This window comes from Equus asinus, chromosome 20, assembly GCF_041296235.1.
Source record: "Equus asinus isolate D_3611 breed Donkey chromosome 20, EquAss-T2T_v2, whole genome shotgun sequence".
In the NCBI taxonomy this organism is placed as follows: domain Eukaryota; kingdom Metazoa; phylum Chordata; class Mammalia; order Perissodactyla; family Equidae; genus Equus; species Equus asinus.
The window spans coordinates 17161742-17189217 of record NC_091809.1 but is presented as its reverse complement, the minus strand read 5'-3'; the positions used below and the strand labels follow the sequence as shown (position 1 = coordinate 17189217).

At 65.1% G+C, this 27476-nt stretch overlaps 2 protein-coding genes and 1 long non-coding RNA gene across 8 annotated transcripts in view; 2 read left to right on the top strand and 1 right to left on the bottom strand.

The window, feature by feature from the left end:
- The first annotated feature begins 1670 nt into the window (after positions 1 to 1670).
- PRR36 (proline rich 36) lies at positions 1671 to 6908 on the top strand. Of its 2 annotated transcripts, none has more exons than XM_044753134.2 (6): positions 1671 to 2372; positions 2938 to 3209; positions 3326 to 3425; positions 3667 to 3779; positions 3963 to 6092; positions 6265 to 6908. In XM_044753134.2, exons 1-6 carry the CDS (start codon positions 1798 to 1800, stop codon positions 6774 to 6776), a joined length of 3702 nt encoding a protein of 1233 aa, XP_044609069.2. In that variant the 5' UTR covers positions 1671 to 1797; the 3' UTR covers positions 6777 to 6908. The 2 variants fall into 2 exon arrangements, with proteins under 2 accessions (XP_044609069.2, XP_044609068.2); XM_044753133.2 differs by having other exon boundaries at positions 1672 to 2372; positions 3873 to 6092.
- Positions 6909 to 7977: 1069 nt separating this feature from the next.
- LOC123278995 (uncharacterized) lies at positions 7978 to 9258 on the top strand. Its single transcript, XR_006516760.2, has 3 exons — positions 7978 to 8113; positions 8845 to 8945; positions 9127 to 9258. It is a non-coding gene; the product is annotated as an uncharacterized lncRNA (long non-coding RNA).
- Positions 9259 to 9638: 380 nt separating this feature from the next.
- EVI5L (ecotropic viral integration site 5 like) overlaps positions 9639 to 27476 on the bottom strand; it is a 30255-nt gene continuing 12417 nt past the window's right edge. For 2 of the 5 annotated variants that reach the window (XM_044753154.2, XM_070491875.1), the window contains exons 3-20: positions 26680 to 26869; positions 26043 to 26267; positions 25861 to 25935; positions 25062 to 25187; positions 23512 to 23655; positions 23272 to 23361; positions 22012 to 22109; positions 21867 to 21927; positions 18078 to 18131; positions 17098 to 17130; positions 15878 to 16030; positions 13644 to 13772; positions 12058 to 12198; positions 11812 to 11967; positions 11571 to 11717; positions 11400 to 11495; positions 11222 to 11317; positions 9639 to 11090 (exon numbers count right to left, since the gene is read on the bottom strand). In XM_044753154.2, the coding sequence (XP_044609089.1) occupies positions 10812 to 11090; positions 11222 to 11317; positions 11400 to 11495; positions 11571 to 11717; positions 11812 to 11967; positions 12058 to 12198; positions 13644 to 13772; positions 15878 to 16030; positions 17098 to 17130; positions 18078 to 18131; positions 21867 to 21927; positions 22012 to 22109; positions 23272 to 23361; positions 23512 to 23655; positions 25062 to 25187; positions 25861 to 25935; positions 26043 to 26267; positions 26680 to 26869 (2293 nt within the window). In that variant the 3' untranslated portion in view covers positions 9639 to 10811. The remainder of the gene's footprint in view (positions 11091 to 11221; positions 11318 to 11399; positions 11496 to 11570; positions 11718 to 11811; positions 11968 to 12057; positions 12199 to 13643; positions 13773 to 15877; positions 16031 to 17097; positions 17131 to 18077; positions 18132 to 21866; positions 21928 to 22011; positions 22110 to 23271; positions 23362 to 23511; positions 23656 to 25061; positions 25188 to 25860; positions 25936 to 26042; positions 26268 to 26679; positions 26870 to 27476) is intronic. The other 3 variants (XM_070491876.1, XM_070491877.1, XM_070491878.1) reach the window with 3 other exon arrangements.

Sequence of the window (27476 nt, the reverse complement as noted above, 5' to 3'; positions counted from 1 at the left end):
ATCTTTTGGCCATTGTGGATAATGCTGCTATGAGTATGAGTGTACAAATATTTCTTCAGGTCCCTGATTTCAATTCTTTCGGGTGGAATTGCTGGATCATATGGTAATTCCCTGTTTAATTTTGTGAGGAGTCACCAAACTGTCTTCCAGAGTGGCTGTCCCATTTTCCATTCCCGCCAACAGTGCACAAGGGTTCCGATTTCTCCACGTGCCTGCCAACACTAATTTAATACCCAGCTTTGAAGACGCTGTGAACCTGAGGTGGTTACCTATTGCTGCATAGCAAATTACCCCAAAACACAGCAGCTTAAAACGATGAGCCCTTATAGCCTCACATGATGACTACAATGGTGGGTCAACAACCTCCCTCCCCCAGCAGCCCCCCAACAACCACTGATTTGCTTTCGCCCACCATAGATTAACTTGCGTTTTCTAGAATGTTACATAAATGGAATGATACAGTGCATGCCGTGTGTATGTGTGTGTGGCTTCTTTTGCTCAGCAGAATGGTTTTGAGATTCGTGCCTGTTTTGCGTGTCTTGGTAGCTGGTTGCTTTCTATTGATGGGGGGTATTCTATTGTAGGACACACTTTGCCTTGTGTATGCCACCTCCCTGTTGATGGATGTTTGAGGAGTATTTTTATAAGTGGGTGGAGTCCAGATCCAGAAGAAATGCAGGATGCATTCAGTGTAGACTTGGAGGGACGATAGAAGGCAAGAGGACGCTGCCGGTGGGTGGGTGGGTGGGCAGGGCACCCAGGCTGCTGTCATGCCAGTGTCTCACCCAGTTGACACTGGGTAGACCTGGGGAGGAGGTGAGGCCTAGAATGATCCAATCCAGAGGGCAGTGCCCTGGGGGGCTGTGAGGGGGCACCTCTCCCTGGCAGAAGGGAGAGTTCGTGGGGAGGACGGGATCTGAAGATGGGCCTCCACTGGGCAAAGCCGGGCTGACCCCACCATGTTTTTCACTCTTCCATTCCTGAAACCTCAACTGTGGGCACAACTCCTCAAGGCAGAAGATCCAAACCCTTGCTTCCAGCCACACCCTAGTTAAGCTTCTCTTCCTTCCTCCCAGGACAGGTTCACCCAGGTGTCACGTGCCACCCTTCCTTGTCCTGTGTAGTAGCCCCCTGGGCTCCAGGTGGAGAAGAGCTGCTCCCCTGTGTGTGTGTAATGGGGAAGGGGTGGGGCAGAGGGAGCGGGTTCTGCGGGATGGGGCTCGGGGTGGCTAAGAGACTGCAGAGATGAGGCATGGAGGCTGCAAGCAGTGCGTGTGGGGGGACGTGGAGCTGCGGGAGGGCTCCTGGCATCCCTCGGCTGGTGCAGGGCAGCCGAGGTTGGTCATCTCCCTCTTCACCCTTCCACCCCCTCAGTCCCCTATCGAGTTCTTCCCCTGAGGCTCCTGCACGAGTTGGCGTTGGCGAAGTCACCAAAATGACGCCTCCCACTGGCGCCCGCTGGGCTGGGAAACCTCGGTCGGGATCGCCTCTGCACCTTCATACACCTGTTTTGACCCCCATAATCTTGGCCCCTCAAAGCCAGGCTTTGCCGAGGAGCCTTGCTGGCTTGATCTCACCTCTTCCTGTGACCCAGGGGGGTGTGGAGGATGAGGGTGCTCTGCCCTGCAGAACGCGGGGTCACTTCTCACCATACTCTCTCCCTCCCTCTCGTCCTTCCTTTCTTTATGTTCCCTCAACTCCGGGGTCTACCCCTAAATTCCCAGGGCTGCATTCTCACAGTAGTCCCCTCTTCAATCAGGTAGAGGGTTTCCTCGGGCCTGGGAGAAGCCTTCAGGTATGAGAGGGACACAGGCACCAGGGACCCTGGGGGGCCCGGCTTCCGTGGTCGTGAAGGCGGGGACAGGGACCAGGACCCGGAGCGGCCGGATTGGTCGATCGGGCCCGAGGCGCGATGGTCCCGCCCCCTGGTTGCCAGGGCCCAGCCTATCCGCGTCCAGGTGGGCCTTGGTCGCCAGGTGGTTGTGTGTGGGGGGTGCTGGGCAGGTGTGTGTGCGCGGGTGGGGGGAGGCCGGGTCAGGGACCCCGAGGACTTCCCTTGAACCCCCTCCTGTGCGGTGTCTGAGGTCCTCAGGCGCAGCCGCGGTCACAAGCCTCCCCGGACCGCCGAGAAGCCGCGCCTCCCCCCAACGCGCGCTCCTCCATTCCCAGCGCGCTCCCGCCTCCTCCCGGGTCTGCATCGCGCGCGCGCGCCCCTGTCTCCCCAGCCCGCGTTCGAGGGGCGGGCTCGGCTCCTGGCGCCGCCGCCCGAAGCCCCCTCCCCTCGCCTTCTCGGCGCTCTCGGCCTCCGCGGCGCTCGCACCCAGCCCCACCCCAGGCGACCCAGTGTGGAGCGGCGGGAGCCGGAGCCGGAGGTGAGCGCGGCGCCAGCAGGTGGAGGGGGCGACGCGGGCCGGGGCCCGGCTGGGGGAGGGGGACGGGCTCGGGACGCGGCTCTTTGTCTCCCCGAGCCCGTTCGCGGGCAGCCGGAGCCGCTCCTCCTCCCGGCAGGTGCCGGCATCCCTCGGGAAGGCCCGGGGAGGGCGCTGGGGGCTGGCGAGAGGACCAGGGCGTGCGCTCGCGTCCCCCTCATCCGGAGCCTCTGGCAGCCCCTTGTCCCCAAGGCTAGTCGTCTGGGTCCCTGAAGGGGTGAGGGGTAGGGGCGTGGATCTGGGGTCCTGAAAGGGAGCGGAGGCGGGAGAGGGGGGTGGGTGGGGCAGGCAGGGCCTGGAGGAGAGCGGTGGGGGTGGGACTTTAGGGACAACCATGAACAGCTGGGTTGGTGAGTGGGTGCGGGTGTGGGTAAAAGGGAAGTGGATCGAGGTTTGGGCGCCCGTGGGTGGCGACGCTGGGGAAGGGGACGCGAGGTGCCAGGACCCAGGTCCCTGCAGGCAGCATAGCGGTCCAAGACCTCGGATGCTGATCGGTCTGTTTCATCAGGTGCGGAATGGACAAGAGGGACAAGGCCAGGGCAGGGGCCGCCGCGCGGACGCCGGCTTCTCGCCCTCCTGGCCTTCCGACTCCCAGGCCCCCAGGGTCTCCTCGACCCCCTCCTCCCGTAACCAGCGCGGCCCTCCGAGTTCTGGGGGCAGCGGGAGCTGTGGGGCGAGGGCCCCTGGCGGAGCGAGCCGGCATCCGGGGAGCCGCTCTCCCCGAGGCTGCTCCCCGCGTGGGACCAGCGCGGAGCGCCGGGACAGGCCCCCGGAGCCCAGGTACCCCGGCATCTTTCCCCGATTCAGACCCCATCTTCTTGCCCCCCTATCCTTCTGAGGTTCCGGGATCCCCCTTCTTTCCGGGGAACCATGTTGCCTCGGCCTTCTCCCCGCAGCTTCCAGGGCCCCCGCTGCTGGGAGAGGGGAGCGGACCCCTGCCAAGACCCCCGGCCCAGTCTCTGTCTCTAGCCCGGGGCGCACCAGCGGGACCACCAGGTAACATGCCCCCCTCCCCCCTTCCCTAGGCAGGGTTAGTGTCACTATCTGGAACCTTTTAATTTCACACATCAATTTGGGCGTGGGAGCACTTGAAGATCACCGGGTGCAAATTGTATGAAAGCCATTATTGGTCCACAGAGAAGGCACATGTCCCATTTCACAGATGGGAAAGTGTAGAATTGGGAGATGAAACAAGGAGCTGGGGCTCTGCCCTTAGCATGGCCCCTCCTGTCCCCAGGCTAGGCCCTCTTGGGCAGAAGGGCCTCCGGCCCCCAGCTGAGGAACCTGCGGCCAGAGGAAAAGCCCCAGAAACGCCTAGAAGGAGCGCCCTGAGCGCCGGGGCACGGAGAGGTACGTGACCTGGAGAGGAGTGGGCTTCCTGGGCAGTGAGGGGGACCAGCCCAGAAGTATTGGTCACCCTTTGGCCTTCTGTTTTGTCCCCAGACTCCTCTGGGTCCACCCCAGGCGCCCCTTCCCCGACCATCTCCCGTCGGTCCCGGGCTGCGGGCGCTGAGGTGGGTCTCCCTCGGGCAGCTCCCAGTGCCCGGCCTCGGCCTCCCACCGAGGCCCCCAGGAAATCAGTGAGCAGCGCCCTGGAGCGCAGCACCGCGGAGTCGAGCCCTGCCGTCAGGAGGCGACCCAACGCCGGCGGAGGACTCCAGAGGCCAGTCTCGCGCCCCCTGGGCTCCAGCGCCACCCCTCTGTCATCCCCAGCCCGCTCCGGGGCCTCGCTGGGTGGAACACCGCGGGCTCTGGTGCATCCCTTGCAACCCAAGACGAAAGGGCTGCAGGCTCTGCGCCCCCCACAGGCCACGCCCCCAAGGAGGGGCGTAGCCCCTGGGCAAGACCTTTCTCCTCCTCTGGCCACACCCACTCCAGCCTGTGCCGCTGCACAACTGGCACCGCCTCCCCATATCACAGCCACGCCCCTCCCGGACGCGCTCCCTCTGTCTCCACCGACCACGCCCCCTTCCCAGGTCCTTACCAGTCCTTTGGCCACGCCCCTTCCACTGGCCCCTCCTTCTCCCTCTGCTCCACCCTCTCTGCAGACCCTCCCTTCCCCGCCGGCCACACCCCCTTTGCAAGCTCCACCCACACCCCTGGGTACATCCTTTCCGGAGGCATCTACCTCTGCCTTGGCCACGGCCACTGTTCAGGCTCCATTCTCTCCATCGGTTTCACCCCCTCTGCAGAGTATGCCCCCTACTCAGGCTTCCCCTGCTTTGCCCCCTCTTCTGACTCTCCCCTCTCCCTCGGCCACACCTTCTTTCTCGGCTCCTCTACCACCAGCCGCGCCCCCTCTACAAACCTCTCTTTCTCAAGCAACGTCTTTGCGGAACCCTCCTTCTCCCCTAGCCACACCACCTCTGCAGGGGCTTTCCGCTCTGCCCACGCCCCCTCCGCGGGCCAGTCCTTCCCTCTCTCCGCCCCCTCTTCGGGCCACGCCCCATACATTGGCCACACCTCCCACACAGGACTCTCCGCAGGCTTCTCCCTCTTCTCTGACCACACTATCTCTGCAGTGTCCTCCTCCTCTAGGCTCTCCATCTCCCTTGGCATCACCACCTCCCTCTCCTCTGTCCACGCCCCCCCTACAGGCCACTCCCTCCCCTCTGACCCTTCCCCCTATACAGGCCTCACCTTCCCTGGCCTTGCCACCTCTGCAGGCCCCGCCCTCTCCATTGGCCATGCCCCTTCCACACTCTCCACCTTCTCGGACCACGCCCCCTCTACAGGCCACTCCCTCTCCTCTGACCCTGGCCCCTATACAGGCCCCACCTTCTCTGACCTTACCGCCTCTGCAGGCCACACCCTCTCCTCAGGCCATGTCCCCTCCGCAGGCTCCACCTTCTCTGGCATCTCCCCCTCTGAAGACCATGCCTTCTTACCTGGCTATGCCCCCTTTGCAAACCCAACCCTCTGTGGCCTCCGCCGGTCTGCGAGACCCTCCGTCTCCCCTGGCCACGCCCCCTCCACAGGCTCCATCTTCTCTAGCCTCGCCACCCTTGCAGGCCCCTCCCTCTCCCCCTGCCTCACCTCCTCTGCAGGCCCTGCCCTCTGCCCTGGCCACGCCCCCTCTTCAGGCTCCACCTTCTCTGGCCTTGCCTCCTCTGCAGGCCCCTCCCTCTCCCCCTGCCTCACCCCCTCTGCAAGATCCCCCCTCTCCCCTGGCCACACCCCCTCCGCAGGCTCCTCCTTCTCTGGCCTTGCCCCCTCTGCAAGCCCCACCTTCTCCTGCCTCACTCCCTCTGCAAGACCCTCGCTCTTCCATGGCCACGCCCCCGCCGCAGGCTCCACCTTCCCTGGCTTTGCCTCCTCTGCAGGCCCCGCCCTCTCCCCCCGCCTCACCCCCTCTGCAGGCCCTTCGCCGTCCCCCGACCCCAGGCCCCGATGCCCCTCTCCCGGGCCCACGGCTGACCCTGGCGCTGGCCCCGGGCCCACCGCCGCCGCCCTCGCGCAGCCCGTCCAGTACGCTGAGCGGCCCGGACCTCGCGGGCCACAGCAGCAGCGCCACGAGCACGCCCGAGGAGCTGCGCGGCTACGACAGCGGGCCCGAGGGCGGCGCCGCGGCCTCCCCGCCCGCCGACGCGGAGCTCGCCGCCTGCCACCCGGCCGCCTGGAGCCGAGGGCCCGCTCCGCCCCTGGCCGTCCGCGGTACACAAGGTCAGCAGCCCCCAGGACCCCGCGGAGCTGTGGGAGGGGCGAGGGCGGGGATGGCAGGAGGGCGGGGTCGGAGGCGAGGCTTCGCAGCCCGGGGGCGGGGCAGTTGGGTATGGGGCGGAGCTAAGGGGCGGGGCGGGGCTCCCTCGGCCCAGCCTGGCCTCTCTCCCCGCAGGAGCGCCCCTGCCTTGGCCTCCTGCTACCGGGTCGGGCTCCGCCGACGGCCTGTGCACCATCTACGAGGCTGAAGGGCCCGAGTCGGCGACCCCCGCCCCAGGCGCCCTGGACGCGGGGCCGGGGCCTGGCGCCGGGGGTGGGAAGGCGGGGGCGGGGCCGGGGGCCGGGGCTGCCTCTCGGGGCGCGAAGCCGGCGCGCCTGGGCGAGCTGCCGCTGGGGGCGCTGCAGGCGAGCGTCGTGCAGCACCTGCTGAGCCGGACGCTGCTGCTGGCGGCCGCCGAGGGCGCCGCGGGAGGCAGCGGCGGTGGCCCAGGGGGCGCCGGGGCTGGCGGCGTCGCGGGGGGCGCCCGGACGGCTCTCAGCGACGCCGAACTGGGCCGCTGGGCCGAACTGTTGTCTCCCCTGGACGAGTCCCGTGCCAGCATCACCTCGGTCACCAGCTTCTCCCCTGACGATGTGGCTTCCCCGCAGGGTGACTGGACCGTGGTAGAGGTGGAGACCTTCCACTGAGCCAGAGCCTAGCCCCGCCCACCGCACCCACCCCTGGCTTAGGGCCCGCCCCTCCGGTTACGCCTGTCTTAGACCCCTCTCCCCTCCTGGAGTTCGGCTCCGGGGTGATCGCTCTCAGCCCCCTGGAGCCCTAGACTTTTGGCCCAGGCTCGCGACCCTCCCACACCGTTGACCTCGGTCCTCCCCTCGAGCCCCGCCCCCTCGGCTTAGGCCCCGCCCCGTGTCCAGTATAGTGTCCACCACGCACGCCTGAGTTTGCAATAAAGCTGGGACACTGCAGCCTGTGCGTCCTCGCCGTTGCCGCGGGGACCGGGACTGTGGGGCCTCCCGGGGGCCGAGCAGAGGGCAGGGCGGCGCGAGGGGAAAAGCACAGGCAGAGTTGGCGGCTATGCGCGAGCAGATCGTAGCTGTGGCTGCAGGCCTTTCCGCACGCCCGGCCGTGCGGCTTCTCCACTGAGGATGGGGCGCGTGAGGTGGAGCTGGGGTGGGACCGAGCGCTGCCGAATCTCCGTGCGTGAACGTGGGCGTTTTCACGTCCTGCTTCTGGTGGAAACGTTAGGCGCAGGAGGGGCTCCCCGTGGGGCCGCGTGACCGAGTGGACAAACGACCGAAGCTTTTCCCACACTGGGCCAGGGGAGCCGGCGCTCCTGGAGGCAGGGGGAAGGCACGTGGGGAGGGCTCGCTTGAGTTGGAGGCGAGGGTGGGGACCCTTCCTGAGGTCCCTCCTCACGGAGTGCACCCCCCCCCACCCCCGTACCTTGCATGCCCTGAGATGCGGGGGCGGCGATGGCGATCTGGGTTCCCTCCCAGCCTCCCAACCCTGCGCACACTGCCCTCCGCTCCCCTAGGAGGCTGCAGTGCAAAAGGCAGGCCTGCAGCTGGGCCCGAGGCTCGTTAGAAGGACCCGCTGTGGGGTGTAGGGTCCTCCCAGGATTCCTTGTCCCCGGGGGCCAGCTGCACCCAGAGAGGCCTGTAGACAAGGAGCAGCCCCTCCCAAGGCTGGGTGGGAGACCAGGAAGTCCTCACATTGCCCCCTCCTCTCCAGGTGTCCTCTCTAGGTCCCTCTGTGTCTCCCAACCCATGGGCTTCCCCTCTCCCCTCAACTTAGGGTGTCCCCCCCAAGCTCCTCACTAGAGCCGACCAATGTCGTCACTTGTCTCCCGTATCAGAATTCCTTGCCCTTCCTCCCACAGCCCAGTCACCTTGACCCTGGAACCCTCAAGCCCCAGCCAGGGCCGTCCTCCCCAAGGGCCCCCGCTGGGCCTTGCTCCCCGAGGGTCTCCTGCTTCACACCAAGAATGATGCAGGCCCGGCAGGGACCACGATCACCAGGGCAGGTAAAAGGACAGAGTGGGACCCGGTGCTGGGCCCTCGGCACTGTCACTGCCCCTAGATCCGGGCCCCGCAGTGCACTCTGTAGCCAGGTTTCTGTCAGACACGGATCACCAAGTCTTGCCTGCCCCCACCCAGACGCGGCCACCTCCCAGCCTCGGGTCCAGGGCGAAATCAGCCCTGTCCCAGGGGGGCACTGCCACCTCCACCCTGGGAGCCGGTGCTGGGGGCGGGGGCAACAGCATGCTCCCTCACTCCAGCTCCGAGTTCGGTGGCAATCCAGAGGGTCCCTTCCTAGTTGGGCCCTGGGGAGGACCCAGGTGTCCTTGTTTCCAGACTCTGAGACAAGCCCAAGGGATCGGGTTGACCCCTGACACACTGGGCAGCCGGGCTCTCAAGGCCAGCCCCCAAGAAGGAGCAGGGCAGAGCCTCAGATGTTCCCCCCTAGGACCCTACCCCTCCCTGGGGAGCCAGCTGGGACGGAATTACTCCCTGGGGCAGGAGAGACAGGTGGCAACTGTCGGGGTCTCAGTGTTCAATCTGTGAGATGTGAATGGTGCATGGGCCCATAGAAGCTGTCACGTGATGGGACAGTACACAGGACTTGGGTGTCCCAGTGCATAGCCAGCATCCTGCTGGCTGAGCAGAGTTGGGGGCACTTTGTGGGCCCACATTGGGTGCAGAGGGCAGGGCCTAGCTGGCATCTGGCTGCTCCCAATTAAGTTGCTTCCCCTAGGAAGCCTTCCTTTGCCATCCCGGGCTGTGTCCCCACCACCCCAGCCAGGACGCTGCCTCAGCTCAGATCAGCCCACTCACTGCCTCCACTGCCCAGCTCTGGTGGGTCTCTGCCCTGGCCTCTTCATGACCCCCTACACTGTGGTCTATCTGATGATGCCCCCCTCACCTAAGCCTGCCATGGCTCCCCAGTGCCCTCAGTTCAAAGCGCAAACTCTGGCTCTGGACTGGAGAAGCCCCTTTGTGGCCTGGCCACGCCCACTCTTCTATTCCTTCTTCACAGGCAACATGTGCCTCCTGCTGGTCTCTGCTCTGTCTCACCTTTAAGCGTTGGCCCTTGGAGATGGCTGACACCTGCCACCTCCTCCAGGAAGCCTTCCCTGATCTCCCTACACATTCATCTATTGGGCACTTGCCCCACTACCCTGCGGGACCCCCCCACCCCTCCCTATCTTGAGAGCCACGCTATCCGGATCCATCTGTGAGCCTAACATCTGAGGTCCACTGTGACTTGTGCCCCCATCCTGTCTCCCCCTTTCCCCCCACTTCTGCTCAGACTGAACCAACAAATGCTCTTCTTTCCCCTCCCACTCTGCACCCCAACCCGGTGGCCTCTCTGGCCCCCTGCTGGCCTGCTGTGACCTCCACCCCTGATTCTCTCAGGCTGTGGGAGGCTCCCAACGGCCAGGCCAGCCCACTCCCCTCCTCACTGCTTCCCTGCACAAGGGGCTGGGGACCCACAGCTGCTTGCAATTTGCCCACCCCTAGGCCTGCGTGCTCAGCATCCCTTGTCCGTGACTGTGTAAATACACTTTATTTTCCATCTTTCCCGCCTGGGCGACATGTGGAGTGTGAACAGGCAGTGTGCAAAATGGTGGTGGGCATTGTGGGGGGCACACGTGAGAGCCCGAGATGCCCACACTGGTCCCCAGGCTTTGTAACACTGAGGAGCGGGCGACCGGGGATGGGGACTGAGCGCGGATGCCCACCCTGGAGGTGCCAGGGAGACTGCCGTGACGTGGCTCGAGGCTCCAGGAGCACCGAGAGGGGCAGCCCCGAGGGTCACGAGGCCCGGGGACAAGGGTCTGGGGGGCATTGCTGGACTTTGGCACCGTTCTCGGCTCCGGCTCCGCAGAGACCACGGGGCCACCACGGGGAGGCTCCGGGAGGTACCCGGCTGGCAAGCCTCCTCCCCTGGGGCCTGGCCTGGGCTGGAGGGTGGGGCTGGGGACCCAGGGAAGGAGGGAAGTGGAGGCTGGGACGCCCTGGAGAGGAGGCTGGCCTGGGCAGATGGAGGGGGAGCCCCTCCATCACTGGCCATGCCGGGGTGATGGGATGTCTCACAGAGGGAGAGGGGGGCACTGGGGAGGGGGTCTCATGCCGTCCTCCCAGCCGCTCTGGGCCCCGAGCAGCAGGGCCAGCCAGTGCCCAGGCCTGGGCTGGTTCCTGCTGGCCACACACCCCAGGTGGCCCTGCACAGTAGGGGGGCTTTGGTTTCTGCTGCAGGGGCCACGATGCCTGCACCAGGCAGGAAAGCACAGCCTGGCCATCTGTCCCCAGCGGCCAAGGGTCCCCAGGGGCATTGGGGGGTGGGACTGTCCAGCCCAGAGCTGCCCTTTCTTCCTCAGGCCTCCTTTAGCTCCTGGGCCCTTCCCAGCAGGGCCACCCTTGTCCCAGAAAGAGGTCTGCTGGGGGGAGGGGACTTCCTGCCCATCCAGTCCTGGGACCCCTGGTCGACCCTGGCCCTCGCTGTTAAGAGGGGCGGGCCCTCCGGGGAACTGGGGCCGAAGGGCCACGACCAAGCTGGGTAAACACTGATGGGGAGGGTGGGCCTGCCGGGGACCCTGACGATCCTCGGACTCGGGCCCCGCCCTCTGCGCCCTGGCGCGCTGGGCCTAGCCCTCGGGCCGGGCGGAGTTTGTGACGCGCGGCCTGCGGCCCCCTGGCTCCGGGCACGCGGGCGCGGCCTCAGTTGTCCAGGCCCTGGCTGTAGGGCGCGGCCAGCTCGTCGGCGTCGCTGTCTGAGCTGCCCTCGCTGTCCTTGGCCGGCCGCTCCAGACGGCGGAAGAAGCGCGCGTCGCGCGGCGACAGCGGGTAGAGCGAGTCCTGCAGCGCGGCGCCCACGCCCACGCCCAGCAGCTCCTCGTCCGACGACGGCAGCGAGTCCTCATCCAGGTGCCGCGCCAGGCCGAGCCCGTCGAAGGCCAGCGGGTCCTCGAAGGGCGGCGGGCCCTTCAGCAGCCGCACCTGGGGCGGGACCGGCGCGCTGGGGGCGGGCACCGACCCTCCCACGGACCGAGTCCGGCCGCCGGGCCCCCTCTCCCCCGCTCCCCGAGGCCCCGACGCCCGGCCCGGCCCCGGGCCCCTCCCGCGTTCACCTCGGCCTTCAGCTCCTCGATCTGGTCCTTGAGCTCGCGGATGTACTGCGACGAGTCCGAGTGGTTCAGCTGGCCCTGGATGCGGCCCTCCTCCCTCTGCGGGCGGCCAGGGCGCGCGGCGTCACGGCAGGGCCCCCCCACCCCGCTGCCCGCCCTCGACCCCGGCCCGGCCGCTCACCTGGATCTCCAGCTCGGCGATGCGCTGCCGCATCTCGGCCACCGCCGCCATGCTGTCCGCCTCCCGCAGGCGCACGGCCATCACCTCCTCCTTGCTCTGGGGGTAGGGGAGAGAGGGCGGTTCAAGGGGCGCGGCGGGGCGAGGCGGGGGGCCGGCGGACGAGGGGCGCACCTTGCACTCGGCCTCCGCCTGCTTGCGGCGGCTTTCGCTGAGCTGCGTCTGCAGCCCCTTGTTCTGGGCCGCCAGGTACTGCAGCTTCTCCTGCAGCGCCGCGCGCTCCGCCTCCACGCGGTTCAGCAGGTTGCGGTGGATGTGGTCCTGAGGGAGGAGGGAGGGCCCACGGACACGGGTCACGGCCGAGCCAGGGCCGCGGCCATCCAGCCCCTCGCCCGGCCGGCCGGCCGCAGCCCACCTGCGTCTCGAGCTCCACCACGCGCTGCCGCAGCTCGCGGCCTTCGGCCAGAGCCTGGGCCTCGCGCAGACGCACGCTCATCAGCTCGTCCTGCAGCTCGCCCAGGACCAGCTTCCGCGGGGACTCCTTCCAGCGGCCGCCGCGCGACAGGTGGGCCTGGGGGGACAGGCGGACGTCAGCCTCCGCCGGAGCCCCGCCGACCTCGCGTTCGTCCGGCCGCCTGGTGCCCGGGGGCTGGGCCCGCACCTGCCAGGTGTCCGAGAGCTCCTGCAGCTGCAGCTTCAGCTCCCGCGCCGAGGCCACGGCCTCGCCCTCCCGCACCTTGAGCGCCTTCAGCTCCTCCTGCAGCCGCGCCACGTTGTTCTCGTCAGGCAGCGAGCTGTTCCTCTGCGGGAGAGAAGAGGTCAGAGCCCGGCATGTGCAGCCGCGCCTCCCTTCCCGCAGGGCCCGGATGCGCGCCCCGCGTTTCCTCTGAGTCCCACCTTGGGCGGCCCTGATGGGAGAGGGTGCACCCTGGACCCCGGAATAAACTGGGAACGTGGGCCAGGCTGGAGGGGAGCAGACCGAGATCCTTGTCGGTCAGATGGATGTGATAACAGCACTTGCTCTCTCCCCATAACCGGGGGACCTCCATAAATGTCACTGCCCATCACACCAGGCCAGCTGGGGGAGGGGGGCAGGTGCTCATCCACCCGGGAGTCCGAGATCTCTGCCGCTCCGGCACACGGCCAGACCCTGGACCCCCCTCAGCAGCCCTCAGAGACGGTGGATTCCTGAACCCTGGCCCCACCCTACCCCGGGCAGCCCCTCTCCCTCGGGACAGGCTGAGGGCCAGCTGAGGCCCTGCCCTTGCCTCCCAAGGGCCCAGTGAGGAGGGATTTGTGTTCCAGCCTCTCGGTGACCATCCAGCTTGCTGTACACGGTCCTCATGACCCCTATTTGGCACTGGGAGTTGGGGAGGGCGGAGGGTTGACTGGCTGCACATTCCCCTCCGAGATGGAGGGAGGCGGGAGAGAAGCCCTGTTCTCGGCTGGCCGATGGGGACTGAGAGGCCAATGGCCTCAGCAAGGCTGTGGCAGACACACCCCACCTGGGAGGGCACCCCAAACAGTGCAGGCTCCCGGGGGTGGGGAATGGCTCCTGCCAGCCTGGCAGTGGGTCCTGCTGCCCTCTGGTGGCCCAGGCCCTCCCTTCTCCTGGTGGCCCCGTGGGAGCTGAGTCTCTACCGAGTCGGCAGGAAAGCAGGTGAGGGGGGACCCAGGAGGCCTGGTACCCCCTGAGGCCTGCAGGCAGGAGAGGGTGGCCCCAGTCGGCTCCCTGGGTGGTGTCTCCATGGCCGGGGCAGCCTGGATGGGCTGGGTCTTGCCTCCCCTCCCTCCATCCTGGAACCCGGGGCCAGGGGGAGACACACACAGGTGTGTTGGCCTGTCAGGAAGCCCATGGAAGCCACCGCACTGTTGGCCCTGTGCCTGGTACATGAGGGTGGCTGTGCCCCTCATGGTGTCATGCTGCTTCGTGTGTGCTCGTGTGTGTGTGCACGCATGCGCGCACGTGCGTGTGTGTGTGTGTGCCTGTGCACCTCCAGGGCTTGGGAGGGTCTGGGGGTGAGGGGCCCAACTTCCCATCTGCCCAGACCGTCCCTTGGAGAGCATGGGGAGGAAGCAGGGGACCAGGGTGCCACAGAGGGGCCGGGGACTGCCGGACAGGGGGCTCTGACTCCAGGACACGTCCCACTGGTCCTGGCCGCCCCTTCTTGCGCCTCCTGAAGCACGCCCAGTCCCCCGGCTCCTCTTCTCTGAGCTGTCCCAGCAGCCGCCCGCCCCCTGCCGCACCTTCTCCATGTCGAGGACCTTGTCTTGCATCTCCCGCAGGGCCCCCAGCGTCTCCGTCTCCCGCAGCCGCGACTGCTCCAGCTCCGTCTCCAGGTGGGCCACGAAGTCCTCGGTGAGGCGCGGGTTATCCTGGGGCAGGCAGATGGCTGCGTCGGCCCGGGGCTGTGGCAGGACTGGGGCAGCCTTCCCGCCAGCCGGCTGTGGGCCCAGGCCTTGGACCCCACTGTAGGGTCCCTGGGCTGGGAGGAGGGCTCAGGCTGGGGAGGGAGAGGGGAGCGAGGAGGAACCCTGGGTCCCCCTGCTGCGCCGTCTGCCCTACTGGAGGACAGCTGAATGCCCTGGGGGCCCTGAGGCTCTGTGTCCAGGGGTCCTGATCCCGGCGCAGCTGGCTTAGCCCGGGCTCCTTCCTGGTAACACCACACAGAGGGACCTTCTGGAGGGGACCTTCCATGGCCTCTGGGTGCCCGGAGGGACGCCAATGACTGGTTCCCAGGATGGCTGGGGTAGGGGTGGAAGATGGGTTGTTGGAGGCGCCCTTCCTGCTGTGTGGTCAGGGGCCTAACCACACGGTGGGGGTGGGGTGGGGGCGGGTCTAGGCACTCCTGCCCCCCTTTCTCTGCCCCCTCCTCTCTAACCCCTTTCCAAACAGGAAGGGATGGGGAAAAATTGCTGGGCACACTTTCTTGCTCAGTGCCCAGGAGGCTTCTCAGAGGTACCCCCGTGGGGGGCTCAGGGGTGATGGGTGCCACCTGGGCCCAACAGCGGAGCCTGGCCGGTGGGTGAGGACAGCTCCTGAGGCTGGAGCCAAGTCCTCATCTTGGGGACTCTCTGGGAGAAACCCCCTTCCCCAGTGATGGGCTCCTTCCCTGGTTTCCTGCCCAGGCTTGCTGGCTGCCCGTGACCCCTGTGGGTCTCTGAGATCCATGGGTGTCAGACGGGTGCTGAGCCCCAGCCCTGCCAGGCTGCACCTCCTCCAGGAGGCTCTCCCAGAGACAGAGAGGGTGCTCAGGGCCATCGCCTGCACTGCTTCCCTCTGCCTGCGTGGCCTCCTTGCCTCACCCGTCTCTGCGTCCCTTAAAGGCCGGCGCTCAGGGATGGCAGGTGGCTGTCTGTCTGACTGGCCTGAGTGGGGGCATCACGCCATGGGTGGGATGGGCCCAGCCTCAGTTTCCCCACCAGCTGTGCTGCCTCAGCTGGAGGCGGGGCTACAGCACTCGCAGGTGGGGGGGCAGAAGGTGGACACTGCGAGAAATGATGAGGTGCTGCCTCTCTGTCCCCAGGAGCAGAGAAGCCACCGGAATTCCTCAGCCGAGGCCTGGGCCAAGTCCCCAGTCTGGATCGGGGTCCTCCTCAGCAAATGCCCCTCCTGCTTTCCACCCACTGTTTCTTGAGCACTCTGTGGCTTCTCCAAATCAGGGCCCCCCACCTGCCTGCCAGGCCCTGCTGGGGTCGGCCCCGGATGGCAGGGGCTGGGGGACCCTGGAGCATCTTTCCCTGCCCCTCCAGGGCATGCGCTCAGGCCCACACGCTGAGCTTGGGGCCTCAGCGGCTGGCAGGTCTTCACAGGAGGGAGGCAGCCTGCTGGGGACGCTGAAGGAGACCCCAAAGCTCCCTCTGGGAGAAGCGGACTCTTCATGCCGTGCTCCGGCAGGTGTGCCCTCCCACCGTTGATCAGGAGTTCACGACCTCACAACATACTTGGGCCGCCCCTCCCCCGACCCTGCCAACTCAGAGCCGGGGGCACAGACCAGAGCCTCTATTGAGGGCAAAGTCCTGGCCACGGGAGGAGGGCGTCCCCTCCCCTGTCCCCGGTCCTACCTCCTAGCCTGCATGGCTGACCCCCGGGGGAGCCCAACCGTCCTTCAGACCTTGGGGAGACGCCAGGGTTCCCCCAAGGAATCAGCCCCATGAGCTGCAGGAGAGGAGACCTGCAGGCACACCCTGGTTCCTGGGGCCCTTGCGCTGAGGCTGGGGGCCAGGGAGGCCAACTGCTTGGTCTCAATGCAGCAGGCCAGACACCCCACTGGGAGGTGGCAAATGGACACAGGGTTCCCCCCACTCCTCGTGTGGGGCTGGGGAGCATCTGTGCTCGGTTTTTCCTCCCCTTTCCCGCGCCCCCAGGAAGTAACAGGAGGGCTGATCCTGAGTCAGTTGCGCATGAGCCCTGCAGGTGGCGGGCGAGTGGCGAGGGGCGAGAGCGAGGGGCGTGGCCCCGGCCAGGCGGCCCCGCCCACCTGGCCTGGTACCTGCTGCTCCTGCAGCTGGCGGATGGTGCTCTGCGCCTTCTGCAGGTCCTCGGCCGCCGAGCTGCACTGCTGCCGCACCACCGCCAGTTCCCGCTTGATGACGTAGTTCTCCTCGGCCTCCTGCGCGCGTGTCACCTGCCCCTGAGCACAGCGAGGACAGGGTGTGGTGACTCTCTGCTCACAGCCCAGGCCCTGCCTCGGGCCTACCTCAGGGAGAGGCCCAGAGCGGGTGGAGGCCGGGCAGAAGGGAGAGGGCGAGGCCACCCGCACTCAGAGCCTGGGATGGGGTGCCCCACGGGGCCTGGGGATGTGGCTGGGGAGCAGGCAGGTACAGGACACCCGAGCAGCCTGGAGGAGACCCACAGGGGCCCAGGCTCTGCGGGGCTTAAATGGAGAATGGGGGCACCAGGATGGGGCTGCAGACAGCGCCTTCTCCTCCGGGCACCCCTCTCCGTCTGTCCCAGGTGAGGAGAAATGAGTCCTTATCCAGGGCTCTGCTGGTGAGGGTGGGGCTCTGGGGGCAGCCAGGTCCCAGAGGCTCAGGGCTGGTGCTTCCGGGGTGGGTTGGGAGGTGAAATACACCTGTCCCAGGGCCTTCTCCAGTCCTGGACCCTGGGGCCTCCACCTGCCTGGGACTAGGACCCCACACCAGCCTCGCCCCCTCACCCCACCCAATGTGGGCCCCCCATTCCAGGCTCGGAGCCACCAGGTGGCAGGCAGAAGCTTCCAGAAAGAGCCATTCACGATAAGGCAGTAGCAGAAGCAGGTGAGTGAGAGAAGATGGCAGGCCTTGCAGGTAGGAGCAGAGAGGAGCTGAGGGGCCAGGAGAGGTGTTGTGTGTGTGTGCGTGCGTGTGTGTGTGGTGGGGGCTCTGCGCAGCGCACACACCAGGGCCTACTGCTGATACACCCTCAGGGGCCCTGAGCCCTCCTGGGTCCCCACCTGTGTCCCCCGGAGGGAGGAAGCTTTCCGGACACGTGCGTGCACACACATTCACAGACACACTCACAGATGCACCCACACGTGCAACCCCCTCCCCCAGAGGAAGGCCTGTCTTCCCTGAGAAGCGGTCCCCAGCCGCCCCCATGCACAGTGCCAGGCCTGCCCCCCTTGCCCCAGGGATGGTGGCAGCCAGGGAAGAGGTGGCTTCTGGCTGTAGTGTGCGGGACAGGAAAGAGGTGGGAGAGGGAGACGAAAGGCTACAGTACCTGGATTAACCTATCAGCCAGAGCAGCGCTCTCCTACCCGGCGGAGGGGGTCCGAGCGACAGGGGGAGGAGCAGAGCAGAAGGCGCGGGGACAGGAGAGGGGGAGAGACAGACAAGAACCACTTGTCACTAACGCAATAGACTATCTCTAGAAGCAGGGAGACAGGAGAGAGACCGGAGAACCAGCAGGAGAGGACCCGGAGGAAGACCAAAGCCAGAGCCAGCTCCGTCCTGGAGAGGGGTCCGTGCGTGAGGGGGGAGGCAGGGTGCCACCCTCCGGGGCAGGGCCACCCCCCAGGGCTGACCAGGCTGGGAAAAGTGAGGAGCCATCCCCGGAGGGCGCGGGATGGGGGTGGCAGCACCGGCTGGGTGGCTGCCTTTTGATGTGGAGGTGGGACAAGAATCAAGGCTTTGGGACAAGGACAATAAAATCCTGTGGATGACCTGCTCTCTGTGGTCAGTGGAGGGTCATCTGAGATGGAGGGAGGGGCAGGAAGTGCGGCCTCCACCTTTACTCTCATCTTTAAAAACCCGTCAGGGGCCAGGGTCATGGCGGTGGCACCCCACCATGGAGCCTGGTGCAAGGCCGCTCCCTCCTCCACTGTCTCCTTTTTTTTGAGGGTGAGGCTTGCAAATTACAGGGTGGGGTGCCTTGTGGCCCAATTCCAGGGCACCTCCGTCAGACGGACAGTCCTATCTCCTTCTCCCCACCCCAGGCAGCCTGGAAGGACACACAAATGGACTGTGGTGTTTGCAGTTCACTGGGTTGTAACTCAGCCCCCAGCCGCGAGCCAGGTTTCCCCGGGGCCCCGATTATACGGCAGCTCAGATCTCAGCGGGGCTCGGAGGAGGGCCCGTGGGATTCACGCCAGCCTCCTCGGAGCCCGCTGGCTCAGGGTGGGGCCGTGGCAGGGGGCTGGCTGGCCCTCTGGGTGCTGGGTCCTGCTAGGGGCCTGGAGGGTTGGGTGCCACGCCCCTCACCTTCTCCAGGGTCTCAATCCGCTGTTTCAGGAGCCGGTTCTCAGTGCGAAGCCTCTATGGGGGGAGAGGGGAGAGCATGTCAGAACCCACCTCCCGCTCCTGTGCACACAGAGATCTGTCCCCTTAGGGCCCAGGCCACCTCCAGGCAGGACAGAGCCAATGTCTTACATTCTGGGTCAGTGATTCCAGAAATCAGGGCCAGGTCCCGTTCAGAATGGCCCATTAGATTTTTTTTTTTTAAACAAACCTTGGTTCAGTGAAATAATGTGCATGCTTTCATGGATAGGCACTGTGTGTGTGTGTGTGGGTGGGCAGACAGCACCCATGTCCTCTGTGAGAGTCGGTTTCTGCCCCAGGCTTGCCTGTCAAGGGCCAGTGTGACACCTACCACAGGGCAAAGGCCTCTGTGTTTTTGGGGGGGCTGCTGTCACAAGTCCCCACCCCTCACTGCTTTGCCACGAGCCCCAGGGTTACGTTCTCAGAGGACAGACTCCTCGCAGAGTTTGGGGTTCCTTGTGTGACCCACCACCAGCCAGCTGTACCCAGCAGTTGTCACTTCCCCTGGCCGGATGCTGGAGATGGTCTCCATCCTGCACTGACGGATTTGGGTGAGATATCTGTCGTTTCAGCTTCCCCCACAGCCTTCTAGGAAGCAGGTGAGGTTTACAGACGCCCTGTATCTACCCTCTACCTATGTCCCCCCTGAGAATTAGCCATGGAAAGAGTTGTGATCGGCAGAGGAGTGAGGGTCCTGCCTCCCTGTGGCTCACACAGAACATTTCCTGGTTTCTTCCGGGGAGAAAAAGCGATGGAAACATCCAGAACACTCCCAGGAAGCAACTGTGGTCAGAGAGAATGGCAGGCTTGCTTGATGGTCACTGACTCATGTCGTGGGTGGGGAAACCGAGGCGGAGTGGGCAGTGTCTTGCCCGAGCCTCCCAGCACAGGTCTCTGTCCCTCATAGTGATCCAGAACCAGAGTCCTGACCCCTGACCCCTGGATTGCTCTGCCCCCTTTCTGGCCTGAACCCACTGCTGCACCAGCACAGCCGTCCTTGGAGGAGCTGACGTGCCCTGACCACGACTCCCCTCTCTCCTGCTTCCTCCAAAGGGAAAACGAGAAAGAGCGAACAAGAACGACGAGAGGCCAGGTACTAATCGGGCTTTTTGTTTGTTTGTTTAATTTTCTAAATTTTTGATGCTTGGGCCTCCTGTGGCCTTGCTGATCCTGAAAAGACGGCCCCTGAAGTTCTAGCTAATTCCTCGAGAGAGTGAATAACCTGCCTGTGAGCGCACCTTCCACACGCAAACCGGCCAGTCCAGAGCCCGCAGCCCCAGCCGCCTCCTGTGTCTGACTCTCGCACACCACGCCAACATTCTCCCGGCCCTAAATTGTCCCAGGACAACGAGGGGCCACTCCTGTGGCCCCGAGCCCCTGAAATTGTTCAAAAACACCTTGCTCAACCTTGCCTCCCCTGCCTTGCCCATTTCTATTCTTGGAAACCACAGTAAGCCTCCTGCCCTGCTTCCCTCTCTCCCTGCCTCTTGACCAACCCTGGTGCTTCCCCATGCGGCCCTGCGTGGCGTGGCGTGCCCCCTCCTCTTGGGAACTCCAAGCAATAAACTCTCCTTTCAAAGGCAGTTGTCCCCACGTCTATCACCTTCCCAGACCTGATTAAAACAAATCCCAGGTATATTTTAAAACAGGCTAAAGGTGAAATATCAAATGGCAGGGCTGAGGGAGAAGGCATCTGCCTGAATCCTTTAAGTCCTGGGGGGTGCCTGGGCTCCTCTTGTGGGAAATTTCCAGGCTGGGTGTATGGTCCAAGGGTCTGCTGCATCCCTACCGACTGCTGGGCCCTCGTGGTCACCAGATGGGAACAGGGCCTCGTCTGTGCATGAGCAAGACTCACATATACGTTTGGACTGGTGCATCAGTCAAGCTGCCATTCCTGAGAAAGGGAGACCCTGAAACATTCAGGACACAAAACTGTGTCTGGAAAACCTACAAACAGGCCCAGGACAATGATGCCCTTTGCCCCCTCAGGTATGGGTGGCCAGTGACCTGGATCCTAATCTGGGCTGCGCCTCTGCCTTTCTAGAGGAGGTGGGGATAATGATGATGTGGTAGCAATAATAATAATAATTTGAACAGCAGAACAAGCGTCATCCCCATTTTGCAGAAGGGGTCACTGGGGCTCAGAGAGGTGAATTCACCTTCCTGGGTCACACAGCTGGGTTGTGGGAAGAGCTGGGATTTGAACCCTGGTCTGTAGGACTCCAGCCCCAGCCGCTGTGGGACTCTGCCTCGAAGAGGACAGACCCAGACTGTGTTGGGGTTTGTGCTCGTGTTTGTCTTCTCACCCCCACTGGACTGGGGAGCCCTCAGTCTCTGCTGTGACTCTGGCACACAGTAGGTGCTCAATAAATGCTTGTTGAGTGAATAACTAAAATCACATGTGGAGGGATGAAAGCAGAGGGAAGGAGAGGGAGGGAAGTCTGGGTTCAGGGGCTCTGCACACTCAGGAAACCCCGTGATACTGTGGTTTATAATGAGAAATACATATTTGGTGCCAGCCCTGCCCACATCCATCCTGGCACGGAGCTCCTAAAACCCTGGGAAGTTCCTAAGGGACGAGAGCAATAAAGGTGACTTCTGTTATGTTAATGAAATGAACTTCAGAAACTTTAGAAAGCTCCTAGGTCACCAAGAAGGGGGCTGGTTGCCAGGGGACCCAACCATGTGAGGAGAGGTTTGGACCGTTCAGCCCCACCCCCTGACGTCCCGGAGGGGAGAGGGCTGGAGGCTGAGCCAGTCGCCATGGCCAGTGATCTCGTCAGTCAGGCCTGTGTGATGAAACCTCCACGAAAACCCAAAAGGCTGGTTCGGAGCGTCCGGGTGGGTCGGCATGTGGAGGGGCTTGGAGGGTGGCGCACGGAGAGAGGGGAAGCTCCCCGCCCTTTGCCCAGACCTCGCCCTCCACATCTCCTCCCTCCGGCTGTCCCGAGTTCCAGCCTTTGGGAACAAACCAGGCATCTAGCGAGCAAACTGTTTCTCGGCTCTGACAAATGAATCAAACCCCAGGAGGGGACGGGGGGAACCTCTGATCTATGGCCAGTCGGTCAGAAGCACAGGTGACATCCTGGACTTACGATTGGCGTCTCAGTCTTGTGGGACTGAGGCCCTCACGCTGGGATGTGACGCTCTCTCCAGGCAGCGGTGGCAGAATGGAGCTAATTGTAGGACACCCAGCTGGTGTCAGAGAATGGCTTGGTGGCGTGGAGAGAGACCCCACATTGGAGTCGGTGACAGAATTGTGCCCCCCAAACCTACTGGGCCGGGCGGCCAGGCACCAGGGCAACCAGGGGCCATGAGTGGGAGCCGCACCCTGGCCTCCACGCCCTGGCATCTGGCCCCGGCCTACCTCGGCTCTCCTCATTTGCCCCTGCCCTGGGCGAGGGCGGTCTTCCTCCAGCCCCTCAGGCTCGCTGCTGCTCAGGCCTTTTGACGCCCTGGGTCTGCAGCCCTCTTTCTGGGTCAGCTCCACCCCCTCCCTTGCACATCTTACCCAGAGAACTTTCTCGAGTCACTCTATACTGATTAGGTCACTGTCCACCTTGTTCCCCGTGGTGGGGCTGGCTTGGCGGTGAGTAAAGGCACGGGGTAGGGGGTGGGGTGGAGGGAGGACCCCTCCGAGCCTGAGGACAAGGCGGTGTGTGGGGTATGCTGGGAACGGGCTCCCCCTAGTGGCCGCCCACCCAGCCCTGTCCCACCTCTGCCGGGACTTACTTTGATCTCGATCTGCTCCTCCATCTCCTTGCTCTTCATGGCTGCATACTCCTTCTCCAGCCTGCAGAGGGCAGGGCCGAGGTGGTCACCGTCCCACCCTCAGGGACCCCCCTTTCCGCCAGCACCCCGGCCGCCCGGCACTGACCTCTTCATCTTCTTGGGGTTGTACTTGACCTGATAAGCCTTCAGGATCAGCTTGTCTGGGCAGCTGTCGAACTGCCGGGGGATCACCCTCTGGAAGTACTGTGGGGACACGGGCGGTCACCGACACGTGCGCCCACTCCCAGGGGCCTGCCAGAGCCCCTGCTGTGCCCTGCTTCCCTGGAGGAGGGCCAGGGCACTCCAGGAGGGAGGGCCGGAGCCAGACTGCCGGGGCGTCCCATGTCACCAGCACAGGGCCCGGCCTGTTGGGTGCGAGCCTCTGTCAGGGTGTGTAGAGTGAGCCAACGAGCATGGGAGGCAGAAATGGAATCGGGGAGAAGCAGCTGCCTGCAGCCAGGACTTCAGCTTGCAGGGAAAAAGCAGGCTGTGGGAGCTCCTGAGGGCAGAGGCTGGGGTGGGGCGGGGGGTGGTCTGAGCACAGGGGACCTTCCTGGAGGAACGGGGCGGCATGCCACTGGCCCGGGGCAGTGAGAGGAGGCTGGAGAGGTTGAGGAATCGGGGTGGCCGGGAGCAACCCTGATGGAGACCCCTCAGTGGCCTGCTCGCCCGGGGCCCGGGGGCCTCCACAAAGGGTTAAGGGCAAGCCCCGGGTGGACACAGCTCGCTGCGGTTTGGGGCCAGGTTGGCCCCCGCTCCCAGCCCAGCGGGCCCCTCCGGCAGCTGTGGACAATGGACGCCCGTGTTCGTGGACACAACCGTGGCCTTTGTGCATTCTTCCCTGAAGCACCAGCTGGAGGACGCGGGGAGGGGGCAGGGGCCTGCATGATGGGGACGTGGCAGTGAGAAGCAGGCCGGCCTCTTCTCCGGCAGGCGGGGCAGCCGGGCTGGGGCGGGGTAAGAGGCTGCCCTAGACCCCGCACTCTCTCCTGTGCCCTTGCCTGGCCTGGTGGCTGGGCCGAAACCACACACAAGGCCTCATGGTGTGGCTGGCATTACTGTTTGCAGGAGAGAAGTTGAGCCACGTTAGGCTTTGGGGGACTGGAGCTGGGGGCAGGAGAGAAGGATGGGACCTCCCAGGGCTCGGCCTAAGCTTAGACCTTCCTCTCTTGCTGCTGCCAGAGCCCGTGTATGGCACAGCCTGGGGCTCTGCAGGGCCCACCCTGGTCCTCAGGGGACAGAGGGGATGGGAAAGGATCTGGGCGTTCAGGCACTCCAGGCCCACCCCATCTCTCGGGAGGGCTCCCCCTGCCCTGGTGGCCCTGGATGGGGGCCCATCCCAGCCGCCTCGGCTCTCCCGGCCCACCTGGGACATGCCCTCCATGTCCAGCTGCATCAGCTCTGTCTGGTTCACCTGCAGCAGGGCGAGGCCCACCCGGAACACGATCTCCAGGCCCTGCAAAGGCGAGGGGACAGTGCGTCTCGGGGCCTGCTCTCCCAGGGCGCCCTCTCACCCCTGCTCGAAGCCCTGGCCCGTCCAGGCCTGGCTGGGGTTTGTTACCAGTGTGGGGTGTCTGGGAAAGGATGGGGCGCCCGGGGGCTTCACCTCATACATGAAGATGTCGAAGACACGGGTGGCAACGGGCAGCGGGAAGGTGGTCAGGAAGAGCGTGAGGAACCAGGACGAGGCGTACATGGACGTGTGGAAGCTCTGGGAGCGGAAGTGAGTGTTCAGGTCCGGGAGCTGCTCCTGCGGGGGAGGGGGAGGAGGCTGGACGTGGTGAGGAGGGCGCAGGGCACAGCTGTCCCTTCTTGCCCACAGGCTCCCTCCACTCAGAAGTGCTGGGCTCAGTGCCACCGCCTCCAGGGAGCCTTCCCTGATCTGCCCTGGGCAGCCCTCAGCTCCCTTCCTCTGTGTGCCCTCAGCACTGTGTCTGGGTGGAGCTGATGTGCCCCAGAGCTCAGAGAGGCATGAGGCGGGGACACAGGCTGGGGTGGCAGGAGCAGCAACAGCTTGAGGGTGTGGGGTGTGCTCCCTGGGCAGGCACTGGCCCAGCAGCTCATGGGATCCACAGCTGGCCTGAGGGGATGCTTGTGAGGCTCGGTGTGGGGAGAGGCAAGGGGGTCACCCAGAGAGCGAGAGGTGGGGTGTGGTGTGAGCCTGTCACAGCTCCCACCATATCCTGTGACTGGCAAGTCACGTGTCCACCCCCAGCGCCCCCCGCAGGATGCACTGTGCCTGGCCGTGCTCAGGAGATGCCAGCTTGATTGGCCTGAACTTCCAACTGCTTAAAAGTGACAGAAACTGGGAAACTGAGGCTGGAGAAGGCATTAGGAGCCCCTGGATGTCCTTCACTGAGAGAAGGCTCTCGGGCCGGCCCCCTGCCTGCCCCAGCCTTTCCCCCCAGACCCGGGGGCTCTCTGGCGCCTCTATCTATGTCGCCACGGGAGGTGTCCACTCCCCAGCCTGGGGTGGGGTCCCTTCCTCTCTGTGGGCCTGGGCCACCTGCTTGCTGGCACAACCAGGTCCCCCTGAGCACCAGCACCTCCCATCCTCCAGGCCCAAGGAGCTAGGTTTCCACATCCAGGTGTGTCCCAGGGCTGGTCCCTGGAGGGTCCTGCCTCCTGCCTCCCTGCCCAGAGTCACAGAGTCCCACCTGCCACCAGCTTTCGGAGCAGGCTTGTGTGTGTGCATGCTTGCACGTGCCTGCACACTCCGGCTCTGTCTGCCGGGCAGGAGCGGGCCCTGCGGGGGCTGCTATTTATAAACAGAGAAGTCTGCGGCTCTCCGGCTCTCCGGTAATCAGCAGAGGCAGGCAGACAACACTCCCTCTTCCGCCACACACTTGCGGCAGCAGACAGGGAGGGGGCCGTGGGTGCGTGTGACGAGAGCCAGCCCCACCCCCTCTGCTCTAGCGGCTGGGGAAGCCCCACGCTCTCAGGAGCCCCTACAAGGAGTCCCTGTTCCTGGAAGCATCCTTCGGGGCAGTGCCCCAGGGCCCCAAAGGGACAGGAGTCCCCTTCTGAGCTGGCACTTCTGGACGCAGTCTCTCAGCCCTGGAATTTTCAGTCCGAGCAACGCATGGGGCGGCCGAGGGGGCACCCAGGGCTGTGGGGCGGCAGAGGGAGAGGCGGGCGCCGGCTGCACGCGCTCACCTGCAGCATGTACTCGAACTGGTAGATGCAGAGTCCCAGCTCGGCCATGCTGGGCTTGAAGAGCTCGCGCAGGCGGTACTCCTGCATCAGCCGCACGAACACACAGAAGGCCTCCTCCTCGGGCATCTGGGGGGACGGGGCACTGTGGGCGGGGGCGGCGGGAGGGCTGCTGGCCGCTCTTCTCATGGCCCTGTGTGCGCGCTTTGCCCGTTTCTGTTCTGTCTGTGTTCACTGAATGGGCCTGGGCCAGGCTGCCTGGACCCTCATAGTAAACCCCTGGCCAACACTGTCAGCCCTGTTTCACTGGTGGGAAACCTCCTGAGGCTGAAGTCACCTGCTGAAGGCCGCCTGGCAGGAAACTGGAGCTGGGCCTCGAACCCAGGTCTTGCCGCCTCCAGAGCCCTCGCTGAGGCACCCTCCGGGCCACCCCCAGCCATCTCTGTGCTCCGCGTCCTAAGCCTGCTGGGTTCTCTGGGGGAAACCCCCAGCCCCATTGACAGCACACTGGCTGACCAAAGCCCCTGCCTGAGTGCCCCATCCAACCCCGGCAGGTGACCCAGCAGGACGGCCTGCCCCTCCAGGCCCTGGATGGGATGGCGGAGAGGACAGGTGGCCAGCCCTGCTGTGCCCAGTCCCTGAGGGCTTGGCCTGGAGACTGTCAGCCGTCACAGGTGGATGGAGACGGAGGCTCTGTCCCCAGGGGGACGCTGGGTGGAGGGAATCCTGCGCTTCCGTCCACCACCTGGGGGCAGAGCCCGGCATGGCTGCCCCTGAGGGGAGCGGGCCCGAGGCCACCTACCTGCATGAGGAGCAGGCCCACGATGAAGGCGCTGCCTTGGCAGTAGCCCACCTCCCGGTCCACCAGGGAGTACGCCTGCGAGGGAAGGCAAGCGTGTCAGGGCAGGGCCCGCCAGGCCCCAGGACAGCAGGCAGACGTGGGACGCGCTTCTTCGTGGGAGGCCCAGGTCCCCTGGGCCTCACCTTCATGACGTTGAAGAGGACCTCCTGCCCCAAGCTGTCCTGGCCCTTGAAGAACTCGTGCTCCGGGTAGGTGCGGGCGATATCCCTGCGGATCAGCTTCTCGCACGGCGAGGACATCTTGAGGAGCTCCGAGTACTGGTTCTTGACGGGCATGTCCGTGGCGCTGCACAGGAGCTGCCACACGATGGCCCGGAAGTGGTGCGGGATGCCCTTGCGGATCAGCTCCTGGTGATGGGGGTGGGGCGGGGGGAGTGGGAGGTTGGGCTGGACCCCATCCCAGTGCAGCCTCCCCACGGCCATCCAGTCCAGCTGGCCCACGTCTCGCCTGTGGCCCAGAGCTCAACAGAGTCCACACTGCTTCACGCGCTGCCCCCAATCCATCATGGAACACAGCCGGGCGGGAAAGGAAGGGGCACATGAGATGCCAGCGCGACAGCCCCTTGCCCAGCCAGCCCCACCCTGCACTCCCCGAGGCACCCCAAAAGGGCCTACACATCTCTGCTGCTGCCCCTCTGCCCAGGGCAGACCCTGGTGCTGCTGTCTGGTGGTCAAATGACCAGGCTGTCTGTCCGCCGTCCCCGGTCTGCTCCGCCTGCCTCCTCCCCGGCCGCCCGCCCAGCCCTGCTGTCCCCGCCACCTTGAGCAGCTTCTCCTTCCTGCGCCGCCACTCTTCCCACTCGTTGGCGATCCGGCCCCACAGGATCCACGTGTCCTCTTCCAGGTGGCTCAGGTTGGAGGAGGCTGAGGAGCTGGACACGAGCGAGGAGCCGCTGTTCCGCCGGGAGCCATTCATGGAACGCATGGACTTGGAGTCGGCCTCCAGGAGCCTGGGCGGGATGGCCGGAGGAGTTGGGCCTGGGCTGCGGGTCCCTCCCGCCCCACCCTCCTGGGCTCCAGTGACTCCCTGGGGACAGGGGGCTGCTGGGCAGCCTGGCCCCTCCTCCTGGGGCTCCCAGAGGCCACCAGGAATTAGGTCTAGGTTGTTCTCACTGTGTGGCTCTTGCTGAGCAACCTTGGCTTCTCTGAGCCATAATCCTTATCCTTGGGCCCGCGGAGAGGCTGCCATTTGTGTGCCCCATCCTGTTTCCAGCGGTGGGCTGAGAACCACGTGGATTAGCTCAGGTAGTGTTGTAGCAGCCTGCGGGGCAGGTGGTGTTAAAATTTCCCCTTCACAGGTGAGGCGCAGGGAGGGTGAGCTGCTGGCTGGGGGCACCTAGCTAGGGAGGGGCTGTATGAACCATGTGTTTCTGATGCTTTGACACCTGGGGCCTCGCTGACCCTGGAAGGACTGTCCCTCCAGGCCTACAGGAATCCTAGAGATAGTTAAGGGCTCACAAAGCAACCAATCCAGAGCCCACACCCCAAGGCCCTCCTTAATGGGCCTCTCACACTCAGGGCCGCCCTCCCATGCCCTGATCACCCAGGGCCAGGTGC

What these genes read in the sequence shown, in the direction of transcription:
- PRR36 (XM_044753133.2), top strand. Translation starts at nt 1,798, where the DNA reads ATGAGAGGGACACAGGCACCAGGGACCCTGGGGGGCCCGGCTTCCGTG. An exon ending in GACAGGCCCCCGGAGCCCAG is followed by an intron (nt 3,210 to 3,325) that starts GTACCCCGGCAT and finishes TTCTCCCCGCAG; the next exon opens with CTTCCAGGGCCCCCGCTGCT. An exon ending in GGCCGTCCGCGGTACACAAG is followed by an intron (nt 6,093 to 6,264) that starts GTCAGCAGCCCC and finishes CTCTCCCCGCAG; the next exon opens with GAGCGCCCCTGCCTTGGCCT.